Raw genomic sequence first — 20,676 nt, forward strand, 5'->3', positions numbered from 1 at the left:
TAGAGATGATAGCAGGAAATAGCAGGTCTTTAGCTGTAAAATTTATGTAATATGAAGAGAGAGAGGTTTGCTTTTGGTTTAGATGAGTGTAAGAAAGTAAATGTTAATAAAGCACCTGCATCAGGTCATGTTTTGTATAAAAGTAGGGACTGAAGAAACAAAGGATAAAATAACCAACCTATTAGCCAAAGTACACATGTGAGTATTAAAAATAGTACTTACTGCAATAAACGATGCCAAGATAGCAAGCCATGTATTTGTACCTGCAATGGGTGCTTCAAAGGATGGGAGCATTCAGATTACAATCTCATTAACAGCAGAAATTGTCAAGGAAGTACTTACATTTTTCTTGTTATTAATGATAAAATCACATGAAATGGGATGCACCAGGACTTAGAAGAAAAAGCAAAGATGGGAAGTCCAGACACTGCTATTCTTTATTTGAACTGAGGCAGTGGCCAGGAGCCAGAAAAACTCTGGACATAGAAAAGGCCTCTTCCCCAAAGAGCTCCACCATTGACTTGCAGGGAGATTTGTGTCATTTCACAGTTCTTCTTCAGTTTCTCTGTGTTACAGACCAGAAGGATTATAATGATTATCTGATACTTATTGCTAATTCATGTTCATAATGCTCTTGACACTATAAGAAGTGCTGAGTGTTTGTTATTTTGCAAAAATGGCTAGAAACAGCATAATTATAATAGACTTTCATTTTCACATATTGCTTGTTTTCACAACATTTTCACAAAATTCACTCACCACATTTTTTAATCAGAGAATTGAACAGAGAGTCCTCAAAGCTAAAATGAAAAATAACTGTGTTAGGAATTGTAAGAAACAGGCTCTATTGACCGTCTTTAGCTTGGAAGAGGAACAGTTAGTATTCAAGGTCAGAACCAAAAGGGGTGGCAGTATACCATTAGTGATAGACATGCTCTTGCCAAATTATGCATGCATGTAAGTTGCAGGTGGAGATGAAAAAAACAAATTTACAATAAAAGGCATCTTTTGAAATTTCCATTGAGAAATCCAGAAACAACAACCTCTCTACTGACTTGAACAGAGACAGCAGGAATAGCCTTCACCCAGAGAGACAAAGGGGCCCCAGACAATCTTCTCACCTAAAACCAGCATATATGCCCCACAGCCCCTCCCATGACCATCATTATCCCCCTTCCAAAATTAGGAGTCACTTCATATTTTGCTGGCACTGGAAGATCATAACAAGTGCTCTGTGTGCTGCTGGTCCAACACAGTATCGATACAAATAAAATATCTGTAGAAATACTGCTTAGATAATGGAGTCACCAGAGAATGACCTTTCTCATGTTGTATTTAAGTTGCCCAGGCTCATGGGGTCAACAGCACTCAAGGACTCTTCCAGGGAAGCCACGGATGGACAGTGAGAAGAGATGTCCTTCCCTGTGCAGAACTGAACTATGGTTCACCCAGCAGTTCCTAAGAGGTCAAGGCATTTTTAAGCATTGTGCAGCTTGAGCCTACCTACCCCAGAAGTGATTGGGGGTCTCTGTTGAATAGGGTGAGCACTACAGTGAGAAAGGAATCAGACTTCTTCCTGACTCCGGATCTCATAATGCCAGAGCCCATGGAAAAGAATAAAGCTCTGAGTGTGTTAATATCTGCCATTTGTGTGCTAACATGACCCTAAAGTGCCCTAGGAACAGAGCCCAGCACTGCAAATACACTCAAAGAGCCTCTTCACCTCTTCCTGATCAGATCATGAGAAGGAAACAACTGCCAGATCTGCAAAGAGAGGAAAAATAGTATCTGTTCATGTAGCTTTATATATATTTATACGAATTTAATAAATATATATATTGCTACTCTTACTTTATTTTTAGACCTCTCTAATTAGGCCAGTTTAAGAGTCACCTCCTGTCCCCTCCTGCCCCATAATTATGAAAACACCTCCCTAGTACAAATCCTGGCTCAGATGAATTTATTACATTGTAGAAGAAAAACTTGTTGTTCATAATAACATGGTCAGAGTTATTTTCTCTCTTACTGGATGGGAAAGACTTCTCTACTTTTTTTTTCCCCCTGGTATAAATATAGCACAAACTAAACAGACCCACTCTGTAATGTAAAAATACTGCAAGCTTTTTATCAGGAAGGACAGCTCGTCACCTTGTCTCTCTCGGGACTGGAAATAGAATGTTCCAAAAGTGAGAGCTTTGAAAAATCCAGCGTGCTAAAGAGGAAAGGAAGGGGAAAGGGCTGCCTTCGTTTGTCAAGGAGCAAATATTTTCTTTTACAGAGGACAAATAATGACTTGACATGTAACATTCACAACAGAGCAGCCCAATCACTGCGTTCCCACTGACTCATGAGCGAGGAGGTACCACCCATCTTGAAAATAGCAAAAGCATCCCCATTTCTTGCACATTGATCTGGAAGCTTTCTCTGGACACAGAAAATGGTGACTGATCCAGGGGATCCCCACCAGGGACCAAAGCTGCCAAGACTTGGGGCTGAGAGAAGCTCTTTGTTAGGAAGTTAGTAGGGATTATAAGGTTTAATGCATTAAAGGCAGTGTAACATCTGGAGACCTTCAGTGTGAGGATAATAAGGAAATGCAGACTCTGTTGTGTCTTTGTTATTTTGAGGTGTGTCAAAGTTAGGCCTAAACTGAATGTGTGTTGGTTGGATTGGGTATTTTCTGAGAAGAGGAGTATAATTTGGGTAGAAGGAAGAGGAGACTCAGGAAACCCTCTGTGCAGAGTCATTCCTGAAGACCTGCTGTCCCAAAATGGTAAAGTCACTACAGAAAGGCTAAGTGCAGGTTGAGATGGACAAAAAATCACAAGTTTTATGTGGCCACACCAGTTCCTCTGGCAGAAAGTACCCAGGCTGTGCATTTTCACAAGCCTACCAAGACTCAGTTAAACACCACGTTGCCAAGCCCGGCCCTGGCTCAGCCTTGGACACTTACCTTCCAGTTGAACCTGCCTCTAACCCCAGTTTGGACACATAAACTGCTTCTGCAAGCCATCTCCAAAGTGGTGTGGGTTTAACCTGTAAGGCAGAGTTAACTCTGGATGACACTCAGAGAGGCAAGGCAAGGGCAGCCCTAGCAGATTACTATAATTATGCCACTTTGGCTGGCTGACTATTTTTTCATGTGGCCACGTAACTAATGAAAGCAAAAGGGGACTGTGAGGCAATACCTTGCAGTGCTTAGGCTAAAGATGAGAGAGGAGTGCCGCAGCCCTGGGACCCCGGTGTCCAGGAACATCTGGGATATACAAGAGGCAGTAGATTCAGGAATAACGAGACAGAAGAAGCAGAAATCTCTACCCAGGTCCCTCACTGCAGGAACCTGTTCTCACGCAGATCTCAGGGGTGGCTCAGACTGCCCGGGAAGTATCCATGGTGGGTTTTTAACAATGCCAGGACACACCGTCCAAAATCCTGCCTTGCAGGAAGGCCTCAACAGAAGGTCCACAGCAGGGATGGGGCAGAAGTGTTTCTTCCTGATCTGTCCCTCAGACTGCTCTCCTGCCAAGGGCAGGAAGATCAGTGCCTCTTGGGCAGGCTGAGGATGAGAACGGGCACCAGCTGCAGGTCACGTAGTATCAGCCTCTGAGATGCCACCACAGGGCAAAGGGATGGTCACATCTGTGTGGGCATGTCCCCAGGGATCCAGCCAGACTCCCCTCTCCAATGCAGCAACAGGGAGCGTGCTAGGCCACGGCCGGTACCTGAGTTAGAGAGCCAGAAAGAAAGCAGGGACTATCTCAGAGAGCTTTCTTCCTCAGAAAAGGCATTTGTCAACACACTGGCCCAAACTCTTCACAACAGGTCACTAAACCACTACAGCAAACAGCAGCTGATGCCTCCAGAATGAGTCTATTGCTGCTCAAACAGCCAGTACAGCTAAGCAAACAGGCCACCAGGGCAGGGGCTGTGTTTGCACTCGCTGTTTGCACTCCTCTGTGCAGCTAATGGGATATTGCATTTATCCTAAGAAGGTTGGGGAAAAAAATTTTTTGAGAGAGAGAGAGAAAAATGGCTTCCTGTTGAGGTTGGGAAAAAAAGAAATTGAGAGAGAATTGGCTTCCTGTTGATTTCTTTCCAACTTCTTTTCTCAGTTTCACACATTGGCCAACCTGCCATTTTAGAAGACAGATTTATTCTTTATTAGGTAAATTGGTAACTGTTCACTCTAGAATGGTTTTTAATAGCCCGGTCTTGAATAATGCCCTCTGTTGTCACACTACATCCACCCTATCTTTGGTTATCTCTAGGGTTTATTCTCCTGTTAGGAGAATGGATATTTTATTGACATGTAAAAGGGTTACAAGGCAGGAGGAAATGAATTATACAAAATTTAAAAGTAGAAAGCTAATAAAATGGTGGACTTGATAGATAAGGCAGGAAAATAAATCTAATTTGACTGTAACTCTAGTGCTTCCTGTTTCTGAAGTAATAATCATACCCTGGGCTAAACCAGCGTTAACCCAGGACACGGCTGTTGTTTTGACAAATTTGGCCAGCTCTAACAATTAACAAACAGTGGCTCAGATTTCAGCTTTGGTGATTGTTTCTATGCCTGGTAGGAAATAAGGCCGTGATCTCCTAAAAGGGGACCTCTGTGAGTTGCTTTCTCTGAAAAGTCCATGGGAAGGGCTCTGGCACAGGCCAGGTAAGATGGCAGAGCTGTTTTCTGAGGACTGTGCAGTGGTGTAGCACTGTGGGAGTCATCTTCTTTGTTTTTCATTTCTTACTTTGTGTCCTCGGTGAGTCCCCCCCTCTTTATTTACCCAGCCAAAAATCCTCAGGCCCATTGGAAAAAAACACCTTCAAGTGCTTTCTTTCTCTCCACTATAGGGAGGGGGGTGATGGAGAGGAGGAAGAAATGGACCCTTCCTTTCCATAGCATGCTGCATTTTTGAGGAAAAATCCCATTTAACGAGACGAGCATACAACTCCTTTCTAGCAATAACAATACGGTCTAATTCCAGTCTGGAGAGGGAAGCAGCATCCCTTCCTCTGCCTCCGGGACAAATGTTCCTGGGCTGGGAATGCAAACATTTCAGCCGGGGCCCAAAGACATCTGTTGCACAAGCGCAGCACTTTGTTTCAGATCCCACAAACGTCCTTGTTCCAAGTAGGTCATTATATAATGGCTTTTGTCTTTTCCCATTGCCAAAAGGGTCCGGGAGAATATGTCATAACACTGTGCGTCGCCTGCCCCTGCAGTCCCTCCTGCGATCATCTCATCTGGGTGGGATGCTCTCACTTGATGTCATTCAGCCCAGCGCAGCTCTTATCTATGCAACCAAAGTACCCAGCCCTGACAAAGCCCGCATTGTTCCCCCCGGTATTTTGCAAGCCGTGCCCAGGCTGGGGGCTCCCCCCATGGGAGATGCTCCCCTCTCCTGCTCCCCTCCGCTGCCTCCGGGGCATTCCTACCACCTCACCCTGCCCTGCCACACCAGGAGCAGCCAGCACCGCACGCAGCCCCGCTCAGACATAGAGGGGAACAACACAGCCCAGAACAAGGCTGCTCCTCCTGGATGACGTGCAATAGTTGCCTTTATATTTCCCCTTTGTGTTTGTTATTTCCTTTTTTTTTTTCCTACCCTCCCACCCCACAGACAACTGTCTCTTCCTCTGCTCCTTTTCTCAGCGGTCCCTGAATAGCGAGAACACAGCCCTCACCATAGCAAAAGGGAGGAGGACTAGGGATATTTGGCATTTGGCAAAAGGAGAGGCAAAGAGTAGGTCTTTTTTCTTCTTATTCAGGCATCTAGAAATGGTCACGGGTCAAACTACTTGCACTTTTCATCTTCCCCACAACCTGTCCAGTTCTCAGGAGCTTTTCTGCATCAGGATGTGGCTGCATCTTTGGCTTATGTTGCGGCTGGTGCTTACAGAAAACCATCTAAACAGAGTAAAACAGGTTAGCAACAAGCTTGTCCTCTGTTCTCTAGTGAAGATGGCTCCTGCCCTCTCATGGTTGAAGGCAGATATGTAAAACCACTTGTTTGTTCTTTGCGAAGAAACACCAAATACCATTGTACACATTTCCTTCAGCTGGCTCCACATAGTCTGGCATCACCCTCCTTTAACACACACAGTGACGCAACTGGGAAGCTCTTCTAGGGCAGAGACTGACCGGTTGTCACGAGCGAGTAGACACTTAGCAAAGCAGGATTACAATCCCCAACTGTGGTCTCGAAGTGTTACCAAAATACAAAGTGTAGGTAATACATAAAGAAAGTCACTCACTCGCTCACCCTTTTCACACAGTGTTGGTCTTTTTTCCACCAATTAACCCACCCTTCCTGCACCCGTCCGGCTCTAAGGAACAAGACTTGCACGGGTTTCTCTGATGCACCAGAAAAGTTTTTGCCAATAGACTAAAGGCTGTGGTTGATAGTATGAATGAGGTGAAGTTGTCCACTATGTTCTTGTTACCTGCTTGTTCAGTTTTCCCCTTCCAAATCAATGAGCTTTTGTAGAGGTTTGATCATGTCATTAGAGCTTCTACTGTTTTGGTCCTGTTTTCTTCCTTTTTTTTTTTTTTTGGATAAGATACAGAGCATTTCTCATAACTGAATACAAATTTGTGAAAAGCCAGCTTCTCAGAAAAACTCCAGTTCATAGGCCACTGCCCTCCCCCCCGCACATTTCCAAGTGCGACTCAAGTCTAACACCCAACCAGCTGTCCCGCACACGTGCCCATGGCATCACGCTCACACAAATCTCCCCGAGAATCACAGGCTTCCTCAGAGACATCCTTTTCCTTCAGAGCTTGCTTCCAGCCAGGAGACCTGCACAGCTTCTCAAAGAAAGTCTGGAGGGGGCTAACATGAAATGCCAGGGAACTGAAGCCTAGAGGTGGCAGACAACCAGCTCTCTTGTTGATTTCCTGGCATTGGCTTCTATTTCCTGACCACCCAAAATACTCGGTTTTCATCCACCCCAATATGGGAAATAGCAGTTCCAATGTTGGAATGAAGTAATGCCCCTTAAGAGATCAAATACTTTTCTGAAGCGTCATAAAAGCAATGAGCATTAGCGAGAGCCATCTGGGCAAAGGTCTAGCTGCCTCCCTGGTGCCAGGTTTACCAGGGCTTGTGTGTGAGGAAGGAGAAAGGGGTTGATCTGTTCTGGGTTGGGTTGGTCTGGGGAACTTCTGTCTTTCAATCACACAATCCCTGCTCTGTCCTCAGTTCCATCTGTGGGGGTTTTAACTGACATTGTGCTATTCAGGCGCAGAGATGATTTCTGCTCACAAAGTATTCCTGTTCTTGTTGCCCTTGTCACTTTTGCACTGGATTTTGGCAATCAAGGTCAAAGTTGAGAACCAGCACGACTTCCGGGACATGGCCAGCATAGTAGCCATGGCAAAAACCTATGCCACCGCCGAGCCGTTCATTGACTCCAAGTACGACATCCGAATCCAGAAAATCGGCAGCAACTACAAGGCTTACATGTGAGTGTGTGGCTATGCCAGAGTGAGACGGGGGGAGACAGTGCTGTGGATGTGATTCAGTCGGCGTCTGCTCTGGCCAGGAGTAGGAAGCTGACTTAATTTCCTTGAAGAATAGCCCTTCTGTTCTCCTCCCACCTCTGAACCCAGATCCCTCATCCACCGGTCATCTTCTCCATTACTCACCATCAGCTCATTGTTTCTGGAAGGTAAATCTCTCTCTACCTGTTTCTGAGATTCAGTTAGTTCCCACTATAACAACTGTGCTCTGCCATCACCTATCACCTCTCCCTCCTGTTGTCAAAGGGCTCATCTTTCCCAGCAAAATCCTCCAGCTCCCCATACCCTCTAGTGGGAACTGAACCCACCCCTTCCCACCTGCGGGAAACAATAAAAAAGATTGAGCCAGCTGTAACTCATGGAATCCTACCGTGTCCAACCCATAGCAACACCCCATCCTCTCCCCAGCTGGAGATCACGGCACCGCAAGCACATGAGGCCACGAGGAGCGCACAGCACCGGGTATGAACAGCCTCAGCCTGGCCAGCATGCAGGGTTTCTGGGGGCATTTTGCATGTGTGCTCCTTGAAGCGTACAAAGGAGGGAAAGGGGAAGGAGAGACATTTCTGTGGGTGCCCCAAAGCTCCTCCCCGCCCCGTGGGGTAGTGAGGGAGATGGCATGAAGACAACCCTCAACACTGGTATGTTTAAAAATATTAAAAAGCATTCAGCCAAACTTCAGTAGTCGTCAAGCTCAATTAAAGATGTAACCACATGAATCAGAAAGACACCTGTTTCTTCTTACTGCAAACCATTAGATGAGAAAAGCCAAATAGCACGGCTTCTCCAGAAGCTTCTTATCCAGCCACAAAATTCTGCATAAGTAGACAGGTCCAGCAGCACATTCTTCAGGTCGCCACATAAATTTCATATGTTACCTAACACCCACAACACTGTGAGTTTTGGGTCCATGTTTACCAACCCCCAGGCTGTAGTTCTGGCGAAACATGGTTAAATAAGATAATCAAATGTACACCATCACATATTTTTCAGCTATAGCCACCTAAAATTCCCAGTTGGATTCCTAACACAGAGGTATTTAAGTAAACTAGATAACGACTGGTCACATTCTTCATGGGAAGGACTTGTGGGACACTCGGCTACTTCATGTGAACCCAATGAGATAAAATTTGTTTTAAATCTGATTGGGTCAACAATAGCACAGTTGCCTAATATTACATTAACATCTCAGGGAGTCTGGCTCAAATTGGCCAAAGGAAGGAAGGTTTAAAATATCAATTAAAATTCCCTATTCCTGCCAACCTACCCAGCCTTGGCTCCAGAGCCTGCTCCCAGCCTGCCTCTAAGTGAAACAAAGGCTCTGTTAGCCTGACCATATCCTTTCCCCGTTTATTATTCGCACTCATCCAGACAGGGATCAGAAATAATACCAGATGATTGAGGAAAGAAAGCAGTCGCACTAAGAGCTAACCCCACTTGGGAATATAGCTGCGCAAACAATTGTTTGCTAAATGAAAAATGTTTTCACATGAAAACAGCCATGAATGGGAAACACCTTAATGAGAAATGAAGTTTATTAGCAAAGAAAGCAAACAGCAAAATTCACCCAGCGACTTGCTAACCCAGAAGGTTGACTTATATTGAGAGAGCCATTTATGGATGTAAGCTTGGGAGAGCAGTTTAGTCAGTCCCATCGGGGGCTGTTCCTCTCTCCCAGCATCAGACAGAACAGAAGGTTATTTCTATGTTATAAATAAGTCCCTACTGTGTCCAAGGACAGAGGTAAAAGCACCCAAAATATCAGAGCTCTCACTGGTGTCTCAAATAGAAGACTCAAAATCATTAGTCATGCTAGCAAATCTCAGCCTCAAAGGCAATTACAGCATCTGCAGTAGTGTCATACTAAGTGAATTACTTTGATCTGTGAGCCATGGAATCTTCCCAGTGTTTTTATACCTTCACCCACACATATAGATTTTACAAGCCCCCTTCTTTCTGAGAAAAGACTGTACCGAAATTCTCCAGAACATGTTTACTTTGCACCAAGCATCTGCCAGAGGGAGGATGCTGCAGGGTGACTCATGCATTCCTCCCCACCCCAGATGTTCAATGCACTTCCTTCCAGCCCATGACCCAAGGCTTGAGTTCAGTTTCCCATTGACTTCAGTGCAGTGACTCCAGATTTACACTACTAACAAACACCTACTTAGCCCATGCCTTGGGCCAGTCTCAAAACAGCAGATAAGCAGCGTGTGATACATGCCTTAAATTCCACCAAAGGTATTTGACTGTCACTGTAATACTGGTGAAGAGAAAATACGGATACTGCTCATGTGGCAGGGGAAATTGGTGCAGAAATTACACTCCCACCTTCACCCAAACTGCGGGCAAACAGAGGGATTATTTCCAGTTAAGACTCATGAAATATTGTTCACTTTGAATGAAGCCAGGAGCTGCTGACTTTCAGGGGTGGGATAGTCCTTGCCACCAGCTCTTAGTAAGAGGGTGATATCCGTTCCTTTCTAGTTTCATGAGCATGACTTCTGATCTTGTCACCTCAAATGCAGTTCAATATGCTCTGCAGGGGATACAACACCAACTGTGTCTAAACTAGAGCTACTTTTAGACTGAAATGGCCCAGCTTGGAGATGGTGAGTATAGGACACCAACAGCCCATGATCTGCTAGTTTATCCACTTATCCTAAGCAATGCTGAAAGTGTCTTGGTCACGGATCTGCTTCATCAACTGATCCCTAAAAGCCTGGGGCCCTTTCCTTTAAGGTACTGACTGTATGCTGTTGTGGCACCCTGATGTTTAGGATGATTGCAAGCGCTTTGACTTTCATTCCCTGAGAGAAATGGGGTTTGAGGCAGAGCATCTTTAGGGAAAGATTTTTGTCTTCAGTCTCCTTTCTGTATTCAGGTTGAATATAAAAAGGGAAAGAAAAAAGAAGAAGAATTTGCTGGCACACTTGACACATGAACTGCTCAGACATGCTTGGCAGGGAGTGATCTTGACAGAGGCTAGGGTGTAGGAATTTGGTCACTGGTCCGGAGGGCTTCAAACGAAGCTTTTCTATTTTAAGCAGGAAAGTTCCCTAGCAGGAAAGTTAAGGATACAGCTGAGAGAAATATTTTATGTCTTATGCCCAGTATTTGCTGGAGATGGGTAGGCATAAACAAGTCAAACCAATCAGCCCAACAGCTAGAGCAGAGTTCTAATTTGGGGAGCTTTCCCACATCAATTTTCCTTGTAAAACCATATAGCTGTGGTTTGGTTTTCTTAGGGACAACACAGCTGCTTACATTTGGTATGCCAGCCACATTTTCTAAACACTGATATCCAATCATCTTGCCACTAATCAGACTCCAGGAGTTCTCATCAGTACTAATGGGATTCTGGATGCCATCTGCCACTGCAGGGCAATTTTCTGAACCTAAATGTTAATAAAGAGTGGCTCTTCCCATTGCAGAACTGAAAAACATAATCCTAAGAATCCCACGTCAAAAGAAAAAGAGAGGCTGAGGGTTTAACACTGACCTTACAGGCCATCAAAGCAGTCGTAACAGTCAAAGCTTGAGGAGGAATACATTCTTTTGCTTAGGAAGTAGGGCAGGAAGATGGATGTTGGGTGAAGGGAACAAGGGACAAGAGTCAACTACGGAAACACGGTTATTCAACATAGTAATCATGCTCCTTTGGCCCCCCTCCCACTCCTTTAAATATGGTTACAAAGACCATTTAAATTTCACAGGACCTATACATACCACTTTAGAAGAGAAATGGAAAAAGGACTGCAGGCTGTCCCTTGCCAGAGTAAAGGGGAACCTTAGGTAGTCAACTGTAACGATCCAGGTTTATAGTCTAGCAGGACATCAGTATTACCACTGCTTCACCTAGTTTTGCAAGTTCAGAGTCTCTTTTCCACATCATGTTGAAAAGGTGAGAGAACTGGCAGAGAGGGTTCCCAAAACCTCATGTTGAAGTGTTGGATCACACTTCATACTCCCCTCATAAATCTCTACCTAAATCTTCTTTGGCAAGGAGACTCTCCCTGGATGTATCCTGCCAGCTTGTTGACTTGTGCTAGCTTGTACACTATGCCAGGGTTATCTGCACAATATTGTCACAGCAGGCTGTCCAAGGTTTGCCTCGTGCCTAAGGTTAAGAAAAGGAAAATTTTTACCCCTTGATGGATGTTGGTGAAACCCAGGATTTGCCAGCAACAGTACCTTTTTTGGAAATTAACCATCAGTTGCAGCTAACAAGACTCCAACAATTTTGCAATTATAAATTTTCCAAGTCCAGACACATTGAGCCACAGACAGGTCAATGAAAAGTCAGTGAAAAGAGGGTATAATCATATATTCTATGACACCAGTACGATTGAAATCAAAGAAGACCCAGAATGTCAGAGCTGACATTTGTGAAGCTGCTCAGGCAGATGTTTGCCTGGAGAGTCACTCTTCCATGGACGGAGGATGCTACCCATTGCAGAACACAAAGGTGATTATCCCAGAGATCTTCTACAGACATTTCAGCTCTCCTGGGCCTCATGTATAAAGAAAGTAAGTACTCACAGAGCTTGATGTGTACTCAAGATTCCTTGGAGATTTCCCTGTCTAACTCCTCATTCAGTTTTTCATGAGTCTGAACAACATATCCTGTATGGAGTGTTGTTGAGGCAGGATTTGCAAAGGCTTCTGTGAGGAAGAAACCTCACCTCATCCCCTCCTGTACAAGGACTGAGTCAAGAATAAGGACTACAGTATGAGGGAGGATGGGGCAGGAGTGTATTTTCATGTTCTGGTTATGTTTTTGGTTTGTTTTCCTAGGAGGACGTCCATCTCTGGAAACTGGAAGGCAAACACAGGTTCTGCAATGCTAGAACAGATCGCAATGACAGAGAGGTAAAGAAGAGGGTTTCAAGACAGTATTAGCTATTCTTGGGTTAGAAGGGAGGAACTGTGTTTCAGACTTTGGTTAATTGAGGGAAATGGTAAGTGAGGTCTCCCGGGAGGCTGGATAAAGGAGTTTAAAAGACCGAGTGTTTCCTTAAAAAAATACTAAGGGCACAAAGGCAAACTGTCCTATTTTGGAGAACAGACTGGAAGTACAACTAGCGACCAACATTGCTAAATCATTAGATCTTTAGTGAATGTAGCCACAGGAAACAAGACCAGCATGCTAAGGTCAAGCACATGAGCACAAACATGTACGGATAAAATCAGAAAGGTCACAGCACAAAACAAGAAGTAACAAGAAGTTATTCTAAGTACATTACTAATGAGAGGCAGACACAAAAAAGTGTTTTTCTTCTGCTCAACAGAGGGAAAAATCTGTCAGCTGAAGTGTTGAAAGCACTTTTTTGCATTAGTCTCCCCAAAGTGGACACTGTTTTAGCTAAGGTCTTCTCACTGCTGAACACAGCAGAAGGAATTGCCTCAAGCATTTTACAGACTAAAATTTGCAGATTGTACTTCCATATATTCAAATCACTGTGATATTTGCTAATACTGCAACTGCATGACATTGTTGATGTGGTAACTTAAGTTTTCCTGTAACTCCCAAACTGTATTCTGCAGAACTGCTATCAAGTCACTTCTTCTCCATCCTATTTAAGTAGATTATTCATAGATTTATAGAATCCATAGATCACATGTAGGCACTCATCCCTAGTGAATCTAAGATTTTTTCAGATTATACCCCCAATTTGTCAGGATCACGATTAATTCTGAGTCTGTCCAGGTTTGGGCACCACATCTGAAGAGAGATAGCAAGGAGCTGCAGAAAGCCCAAAGGACAATAAAGGGAACACTCAAAGAAAACATAATCAGCCTATGAGAAAAGCATGCAAAAATTGCAAACAATTGAAAAATTTTACCACCTTTTTCAGCTAGCAGACCACTGATATTTTTCCAGTAGAGGTGTAGACTCATGCATAATGAATCTATGTCTGGAGTGCAGAGGTTCACTTTCCTTCATTAGCTGTCACAAAGCTGGAAGAAGTCCACAAGCTGAGCACCACTTCAACCCAAAGATGAAAAAACTTACAGGGCACAAGCTCTTCAAATATGTAAAAGGCTACTAATAGGGCATTACTCACTCCTTATATTACTAGTACTGTAGTGTAAGAAATAATGGGCTTAAATTATAGCAGAAAAGGTTCGTTTGAACATTTCCTGTATTTCCTAATGGTAAGGATCGCATAGCACAGAAATGGATTGCCTGGAGGAGATGGGGAATCTCTGCACTCTTTTGGACCAGATTAAAGAAATGTCTCCTCTTTGGGGTACAAGAGTTTTGCAAGTGATCATCTAAGGTCCCTTCTGCACCTTTACTTCTGTGAAACAGGGAAGCCAAGCCAAGCCCCAAATCAGATGCTGAAGGTGACTCTGCAAGACCCTAATAGGACTGTGGGAACTGCACATTATTATTATGCATCCCAGTCGTTTTTAACACAGCTAAAGCTAGAGAGACAAAGGGTAGACATTCCCTCATTACAGTGTTGTAGGACTAAAACCCAGGTTCCTGCCAGCCTGCCACACTGCATTTTGAAGTTTCATTTTATAACTGTAGTACCACAATTCACCACTCTAGCCTTATCCAGCCATAAATGCAACAAATCCCGTTGAAATCCATGAGTCGTCAGTGCATGCAACAAGGCAGGAGCGTGCTGAAATGTTGTGATGAGTAGGACCAACCTGAAGTACCTACTGTACTGAACGGTAGCCCAAAGGATTGACAAGTTCAGGTAATACTAGGCAAAATGGCAGTAAATCCTCTGCAAATGCTACCTGGACGCATATGCATAAATACGCTCTTCTGTCCACCCCAGCAGCCTTGACGCCTCCCAGTGCTCACCTAGGGCCAGCAACGTTGAAGACATGTAGCTATCAGGGTCTCTGGCATGGACAACAATTCCCTGAGCTTGGCTGCTGAACCCAGACACCTAGAGACGTCCCTCAGGAAGAGAGGTGGTTCCCACCACGCTGTCCCAGGGAGTGGGGCCACAGCAGTGCACGAGGGGGACTCGCCATGCCTCCTGCCTGGCTCATGGGGTCCATAGTTCTCCTCCTCCTTATGCTAGTGGCTCCTCTTCGGGTTCTGTTTTCCTCAGGGGGGCTGGGGTGTATGTACTTGGTCTCCTCATGAGGGATAAGAGAGCACCGGTAGTCATATAAGCCATATTCTTGTTTCTTCCCACAGACATTGTGTTCGCACAAGTTGATCATTATATTGTCAAGCTATGGGGACTCTGTCTGGCTTCAAGGACATAAGCTTGTTCTTTGGCCAGAACAGCTCTTTTCCCAGTCCCTGTAGGGTCTGCAAAATGTCAGCGTTTTCATGAGACCGTGGCCTTCCCTCCCCTCTCCGCATCTTGTCATAGTCCTGCTTACAGATCTGCTGTTCTGAGATTATTTTTATTGAAATGGTCAGGACTGCGGCACAGCTGCACAGGAAATAAAACCAGGCCACCTCATTCCCTCCTCGTTTCCACAGCAGGGGGATGCGGTCCCCCCATAATACGCCTCTTGTCATTCTCTCTCCTCCTCTGGCGTCGGGATAGCTAAGGGGGCACCAGCTCACGTTCCTATCCTGGAACGGCTAGAGAAAAGGGCTGCAGCCTGTAGCTCTCCCTCTAACAAAACAGTGCCTGGTCCACGTGATGGGACTGCCTGGATAGAAGCAATGCCCAGGGGATAGAAGGGAGGCAGGAGACTGTTAAAGGATGAAATTGAAAGAGTAAATTGTAAAAAAGCAGGAGCTGCTGGGTTACAGATCAGGGAGGGGATGGCTACTCCTTGCTAAATTCTGCACTCGCTTTCCGATCTTATTCCATCCCCAATGTGCAGGATGTCTTATCGGGAGAAAGCTGCCTGCATAATGGAGGGCTTTCAGGCAAAGCCAATAAAAACGCTAAGGGGCCAACACTAGTGGGAGATTAAATGAGCTAAATATTTATAGCTTGGCTAAATGACAACCAACTGGAGATCTGATGTAAACACCAAGGAAGGAAAGAAACATTTTAAGGTGGCTTTGAGGACAGGATTGAAACAACCTGAAATGAAGGGAAACTTTAGGCAAGATTCTTTTTTTTGCTCCATCTCCCTTGCAAGAGAGGGAGGCAATGATGCAGCAAAGCATATGAAATATGCCTTGTGATAAAAAGGGCTCCTGAATCTCTTTGTGCTCCTGTGGGCAGTGGGATGGGTGGCTGTATTTGGTGGACTACCTAATGACAGCTAATCCTAGGCCATGCTTCTGTGGTTTCTGCAGGTACAGACTCTGGGCAGATGCCTGTGCGGAAATGTTTGGAGGTCTTGACATCTGCGCTGTCAAAGCTGTCCACAGCAAAGATGGAAAAGACTATATCATTGAGGTGAGAGCATGGGGAACCTGAATGCAAGTCTCTTTTGGGAAGTGTATCTGCAAACACGGTCCCTCAGAGTTCACATGCACCAATGTGCTCGCTTGTCCCTGGGTGCGTGGTCCAGCAGTCACTGTTCCTCTGTGCCCACCTGTATCCTCCAAGCTGTGGCCCACCAATAGGCAAGAAACTGATTTAGAGTCCCAGCTGAACTGGCAGATATGCAGCAAAGTGTCAGGACTGAAGTGCCTTCATTTCTCAATGTGGACTGTGAAAGGAAATGGAGAGCCAAAGACTGCTTGGCCACCCCAGCTTTCCAGCTGATAAATCCCCACAGTGCAGAATGTTACCAGCATGGGACAGATGCCTTCTTATTGAGCACATAACAGCCTGCAAGTGCTGGTGGCAGCATCCATAGTTTGGTTTGTCTCTGCACCAGTCCCCCAGAACCATCCTTCCTAGGCTAAGCACTTGCAAAGCCAATGCATCTCTCATAGCTGCTAGTAGGGATCAACAACATCATGAATAAACATGCTCATATTCAGCCCAACCTGAATTCAGACACCAGATGATGCTAGCATGTTAGTCATGTTAACCTTCCCCAATTATCTACACAGAGGTCCGGCAGGTGATTCAGTCCATTAAAAATCTCAGTTTCTCTCTGAATGAATCTGTCATTCTCCAATCACTTTAAAGGGAAATTCAGTAACAAAAATCCTAGCTGCATCTAATTTAAAAGAGCAAAATAAATGAGTGTAGCAAAAAGGTCCATAAGTATCAGGAACAATTTAATTTAAAGAACAGGTGTATTTTCTAAAATCTTTTGCCTGGACAGTATTCACTACAATAACAGACCAGCAAGATAAAGCAGCACAGTGTTACTATGGGCAGTGTGGACTACAAACTTTTGTGTTCAGAGCTAGACAGACTGTGGCTCTAAGAGCTAAAGTTCAACGTGCTCCTTGCCAGGCCAGGCGGCAGATGTGGGAGTGGGGTAAATAGCATGTTCGGGTCATCCTAACAGGGCAGAGAAGGAAAAGATGGCCAGAAAATCAAAGTGGAAACTTAAGAGACACTCTGGGGGAGAGAAAATCTGGCAAGTAAGCAAGTGCCTCTATCACTATGTGACTCAAGAAGGCACAGCATCTGACCTGCTGTAAACTCCACCAACACAGGCCAGCTGAGGAAGATGAGCAGAGCCAGCCTATGGCTTCATGCAGGGGTGCTGACACACTGGAAAGCTATGTGTGGGAGAGCAGTCCCACCCGCTGAGGGTTGGGATGCTGATGAGAACCACATGAGCCCTCCAGCAACTGTGCATTCCTGCATTATGTATCCGCTCTCCGGGGAGCAGTGACCTGTCAAAGGCCATGTGATATAAGCGTGCTGCCAGCAACCAAGCGCTGGCGAGCCTCCGTCTTTTCCCGAAGTGATGGGGCCACGGCTGATGGGTCTGCTCCTGTATGTAATTCATCAGCATCCCCCAGAGCAGACCATCTCCTTGCCGTGCACTTTTATATCTCTATGCACATGTAGCTAAGAAAGGAAGAGCAAGAAAGCAGTCTTGCTAGAGACGACTGCAAGGACATGTGGACTGTGTCCATACATGTTCAGATGTGAGATGTGGTTTTCATATCACTGCATCAGTTCTTGCACATAAGCCCATGTACGTGCACACACGGCTAATTCTGTGCTTAAGGGTTATATGCCTCTGTCTGGGTATACCTCTGGGTTTTCACATCTGCCCCCGTGTGTGACTGACGGGATGAAAAGCACATCTGTACGCTAACAGCCATCATCAGCTTGCACACAGAGAGAAATGCACGCTAATACTCCACTCTCTGAGACCAAGGTAAAAAGCAATAGATCTAACATGACACAAATCAGAAGAAACACATCAACTTCAGATGGGTCATGCTGAATTATCCCAGTAGAGAACATGATTGAGCAGACCTGATGTACCGATATCTAGCAGGCATTCAGACGCCAGGCTGATGGACGTTGTTGTAGGGAAAGGAGTAGAGCAGTGCAATACAAAGAGCAGAACAAAGCCAAACAGGCACCTTTTCTACTTTATGCAGATCTGAGAGAGATGCTGACAAGTAATTAATTGCCTCCAGCCTACACTCTGTGGTACTTTTCTTGGTCTGAAACTGATCCTTTATTTTGCTTTTTTCTTTTGATAGTGGGAGAAAAAAGTTATTTGACAGTGCGACAGTTGTATTTTTCTTGGTGAGAAGGAACAGTGTGCTGTGACATTTTACAAGAAAGCATGCCTAAATGGGCTGAACAAATAAGGAATTTGCACAATGCAATTGCAGGCAGTAATTAATTTTCACAGTGCAAAGCAGTTCTCTAGCAAAGATTCGCAGAGGTAGTGATGGGCAGTTCTATGAACTGAGATTTATCACAGTGGTTTGTTGCAAACAGAATCATCAGATTAAGACAGATGAGTTATCAACCCAGCACAAGAGTAATCTTGCACCCATGGTATTTGCTGTTACTTGAACTTCACCTTCTTTTCTTTTCCCATGGCAAACAGCAGAATCTAGTATGTTTCTGCCCTTTCAAAGCACTAGCACACTTATGTACCATTTTCATGGCTTGTATTGAAAACTTTGAAGAAATCAATAGATTTCTTCAAAGTTTCATTCTATTAAAACAGCTGTGAATTTAATGGTAAATGCTGGTACTTCTTTTCCTTCTACTTTAATCAACTTTGTCACTTTAAGGAAATATTCAGCATGAATAGTCAGCACTTGATCAGAAGGCCAGATCCTCAAAACGGTGCAAGTTCAGTACCACTGTTAGCAGCCAGATTCTCAAAAGAGCTCAGCAGCATGTATGGTTTAATAATCTCCCCACACCCTTTTTTTTTGTAATCTAACCCTTTTCCACATGTCTGTTATGCTGATAAATATGGAGCGAGTAGAGGGCAAGAAAAATGATCCATGTGATTTATTCTTCCTCCTGCATCAGCTAAGCCCCACCTGCCATACAGCTAAGCTGTGTTACTAGACATACGCCTTGCTGCCCTGCAAGAAGTCCTGCCTGTCCCTTTAGCACAGCCATATAATTTCTTTTGATAGGTCTAATCATCTGTTTCCTTCCTTCCTTCCCTAAAAATCACCTAACACTCTGCTCTTGCACATCAGAGCATGGAATAACAAGTCCAGCCTTCAGGCCTCAGTGTCAGATAGGCACAGGGGGAGGACTGGGATAGGGTTTTCCTGAGTCTCTTCTCTGCCCGGCTGCTTTCCGCTCCCCCCTCATACACCTTATCAGGCAACAGCAGCTGCATCAGGAGCAGCTACTGACCTTGGGCAGCTACAAAGGCCGGGTCCATATGTGCCGACGTCTTCTTGTCTTGCCCAGCTGTTCTGTGATCTCCCCAGGAAGAGATGAGTGCAATCTGTCTGTGATTCATGTACCCCTCTCAGCCGTTTGATTTATTTCAGCATTAGCATTCACATCTGCCCAGTTCCCAGAGGACAGACAAGGTGACATCTCATGCTCCTTTTCAGTTCAGTGGCAACCAGCTGTGTCATTTTGCCCACAGAAATCACTGTCGTTTTCAAAGGCCTTCCCTTATGCATGTGATTGTTCATTCCCATATTTGCAGTCTCCCACAGCTCACGTTCCCCTGCCAGACACTACACAGCAGGACAGCAGATACCATCATCCCTCGTGTACCTTCACTGGTTCGGGTGGGACCTGCTCCAGGGTGCATTGCCCCTGGTGCCTTTGTTTTATGAAACAGCATCTTCCCCTTCTTCTCCAGCCACTGCTGCCACAGAAATAGGGGAAAGCAGTCCTTAAGATGGGGAAATGGGGGGGTTGGGGTGTTTGGACCAGAGCTGTGTCTCAGTTACTCACAGAGAGGGTTAGGGAGTCAGGAGCTAGGCTTGGCTGGCCAGCTTGTTAGCAGAGTAATGGCATCATCTGGTGGTCAGACAGGTCCCTCGCACAGCGCCTCGCACAGCACCGCACAGGGAGCTGGGAGACCTCTTTTCTCAGGCGTGGACTGGAATTGCCAAATGAAATGGGAATGCTTTTAAGGTGGGAGTGGAAGAGAGAGAAACCTGCACAGGAACCTGCTGGAGGGCCCCCAGGAGCTCCTGGCTAGTGAGACACAGATGGAAACTGGCCATTCCCTGCCACTGCTAGGAAACATCGCCTTTCCCCACGTCATTTTTTAACAGAGAAACAGTGAAGTGGACAGTGGAATGAAAAGCCACTTTGTGTATTTAGCTGAGCACTGCCATCTAATTTTCTAACCTCTTTCTTTCACTCCCTGGGTCAAGTGGGCCATGGATACAAACACCAACCCACTCTTCATGCAAACCCCAGTTAAACCTTCCTACGCAGCTTCTCTTGTGCTCATACGACACACCTATAGAAAAGAATCCAAATTAATCTGCAAGAACAGACTAGAATACAAACTCGATGAACTCACCTCACTGATCTCCCTTATTTTAAATCTGAAAAAAAAGGGTGCAAAACTTTCCATTTCACTCCAAGAGTGGACTCTTGCAGCCTTGCCAGGGTGGAGTACACTTCCGATTGTTATCTGAGCGTGAGTCAGTGCCTTTCTTGAGCAATGCAACCTTTAACTCTGCATTTCCAGGGTTTTTAATGTTTGGTTTAAAAATAAAAGCAAAATAAAATAAACTTTTCCAACCCTGATATTTTGGTACAATTATATTTACTCCAGCTGAATCTTAACTTCATCATAGTGCAGTTCTTCCTGTGGGATTTAGCTAATGTTTGCAAAGCACTTGATTTATGATGAACTGTTGAAAATTATGTTTAGCACTGCTA

General features: G+C 45.0%; 1 protein-coding gene across 2 annotated transcripts in view; it reads left to right on the top strand.

The window, feature by feature from the left end:
- Positions 1–20,676, top strand: part of SYN3 (synapsin III) — a 176,707-nt gene that overhangs the window by 145,730 nt on the left and 10,301 nt on the right. For both annotated transcript variants that reach the window (XM_075051079.1, XM_075051078.1), the window contains 3 exons: positions 7,323–7,465; positions 12,320–12,394; positions 15,765–15,867. In XM_075051079.1, the coding sequence (XP_074907180.1) occupies positions 7,323–7,465; positions 12,320–12,394; positions 15,765–15,867 (321 nt within the window). The remainder of the gene's footprint in view (positions 1–7,322; positions 7,466–12,319; positions 12,395–15,764; positions 15,868–20,676) is intronic.

The sequence above is a fragment of the Buteo buteo genome, chromosome 19 (assembly GCF_964188355.1).
Source record: "Buteo buteo chromosome 19, bButBut1.hap1.1, whole genome shotgun sequence".
In the NCBI taxonomy this organism is placed as follows: Eukaryota; Metazoa; Chordata; class Aves; order Accipitriformes; family Accipitridae; genus Buteo; species Buteo buteo.